Source organism: Plasmopara halstedii (genome assembly GCF_900000015.1).
Source record: "Plasmopara halstedii genome assembly, contig: Scaffold_650, whole genome shotgun sequence".
NCBI lineage: Eukaryota > Oomycota > Peronosporomycetes > Peronosporales > Peronosporaceae > Plasmopara > Plasmopara halstedii.
This window is the reverse complement of record NW_020187567.1, coordinates 681892-683165: the sequence shown is the minus strand read 5'-3', so window position 1 is coordinate 683165 and position 1274 is coordinate 681892. Positions and strand designations below refer to the sequence as shown.

The window sequence follows — 1274 nt, the reverse complement described above, 5'->3', positions numbered from 1 at the left end:
TGTAGTGCTCGCCCCTGGCGAAAGCGCTACAGATGACGAAGCGCTCTCTGAGCGATGGATGCAACGGCACCGCAAACTTTCCTCACTGTATGCCTTACAGTTGAGCCACAACCTTACAGTTGAGCCACAAGGAAGTGAACGTGCGTGTGAAGCGACACCTCCGATTTGAGTTTGCCGAACTCAAAGAACGCCATTGACTACCTTCAGATTGACACCCTGCGACGTATGGGTAAACCCCTATCGCTTCTGCGAGCTCTGTGTCTGTGACCGCAAGGGCTCAGGGCCACCGCTTGAGCTCAGCTCATGATCCTTCTAGTTCCCTGGCTATTGCCGAGAAGCGCGGGGCGTCCTGATCCTTCTGATCAAAAGCGTCCACAGCGTCCGAGCAATCTTGCCGAAGTGGCGTCTAAAACTCCCACGAGTTTTCGAAGTCGGGATATCTCCGCCACTTCACCAGATATTGGGTCTGACCCTGGAGACGACGTCGTCTCACTAGACGTTCCACGTGATAGTGGAAGTCACCGTTCTCATGGAGAAAGAGTCGGTGGCGGGAAGTGACGACCGGGTCGACCGCCGTCCGGTGACTTTCGGTGCTCTTCGAGCCCTTGAGGATGAGATCCTTCGTGATCGGAGCTCCGCTGAGCGTCATGCTGAAGTAGCATATCGCTATGCGGACGCTCTTGATGATTCGGAGCGCATCGTGCGCCGGCTGCCTCGCCTTGAGGACTACCGCACTCTATCAGAGCGACTTCAAGCCGCGGAGAAGGCGAATGCATCGCTGCAGGCAACGGTCGAGCGCTTAGCTCCATTGGAGATGGAGGTTGTTGCACTCCGTACTCAAAACCAGTCGCTGGTTTGGGTGGTCGAGGGCCCGTGAGATTCGCTCCGGTGCCAACGCTTCCGCGTTCACTTGCGCCGAATTCCGATACGGCTTGAGCAAACACACGTGAAACACCGGGTGGGTGCGCATACGTTTGGAAAGGTTTAGCGTATACGCTAGGCCCCGCTTGGCTACAACTTTAAACGGTCCAATAAACCGTGGACAAAGCTCGTCCGGAAGATAGCAGAGGCTGCATGTGTAAGCAGGTTTTTAGAATTTAATAAAACCAGTTCCTCGACCTTAAAGCTTTCCACGTTGCCTCTTCCTTTTTCATCTACATATTCGTTTTGCAGGTCTTGGCTTTCAGCCATCGCATCGCGAACATGTCGTAGGACACTCAGTCTGGTCGACAAGAAGTCATCGACTTCTTTACGGATGGTGAGGCTGCTGACAA

The 1274-nt window shown here is 54.2% G+C and overlaps 1 protein-coding gene across 1 annotated transcript; it reads left to right on the top strand.

Moving 5' to 3' along the window:
- Positions 1 to 529: 529 nt before the first annotated feature.
- On the top strand, positions 530 to 877 carry PHALS_12783 (uncharacterized protein; the record flags this gene model as incomplete). Its single annotated transcript, XM_024728404.1, has 1 exon — positions 530 to 877. One exon carries the CDS (start codon positions 530 to 532, stop codon positions 875 to 877), a length of 348 nt encoding a protein of 115 aa, XP_024578884.1.
- Positions 878 to 1274: the final 397 nt, after the last annotated feature.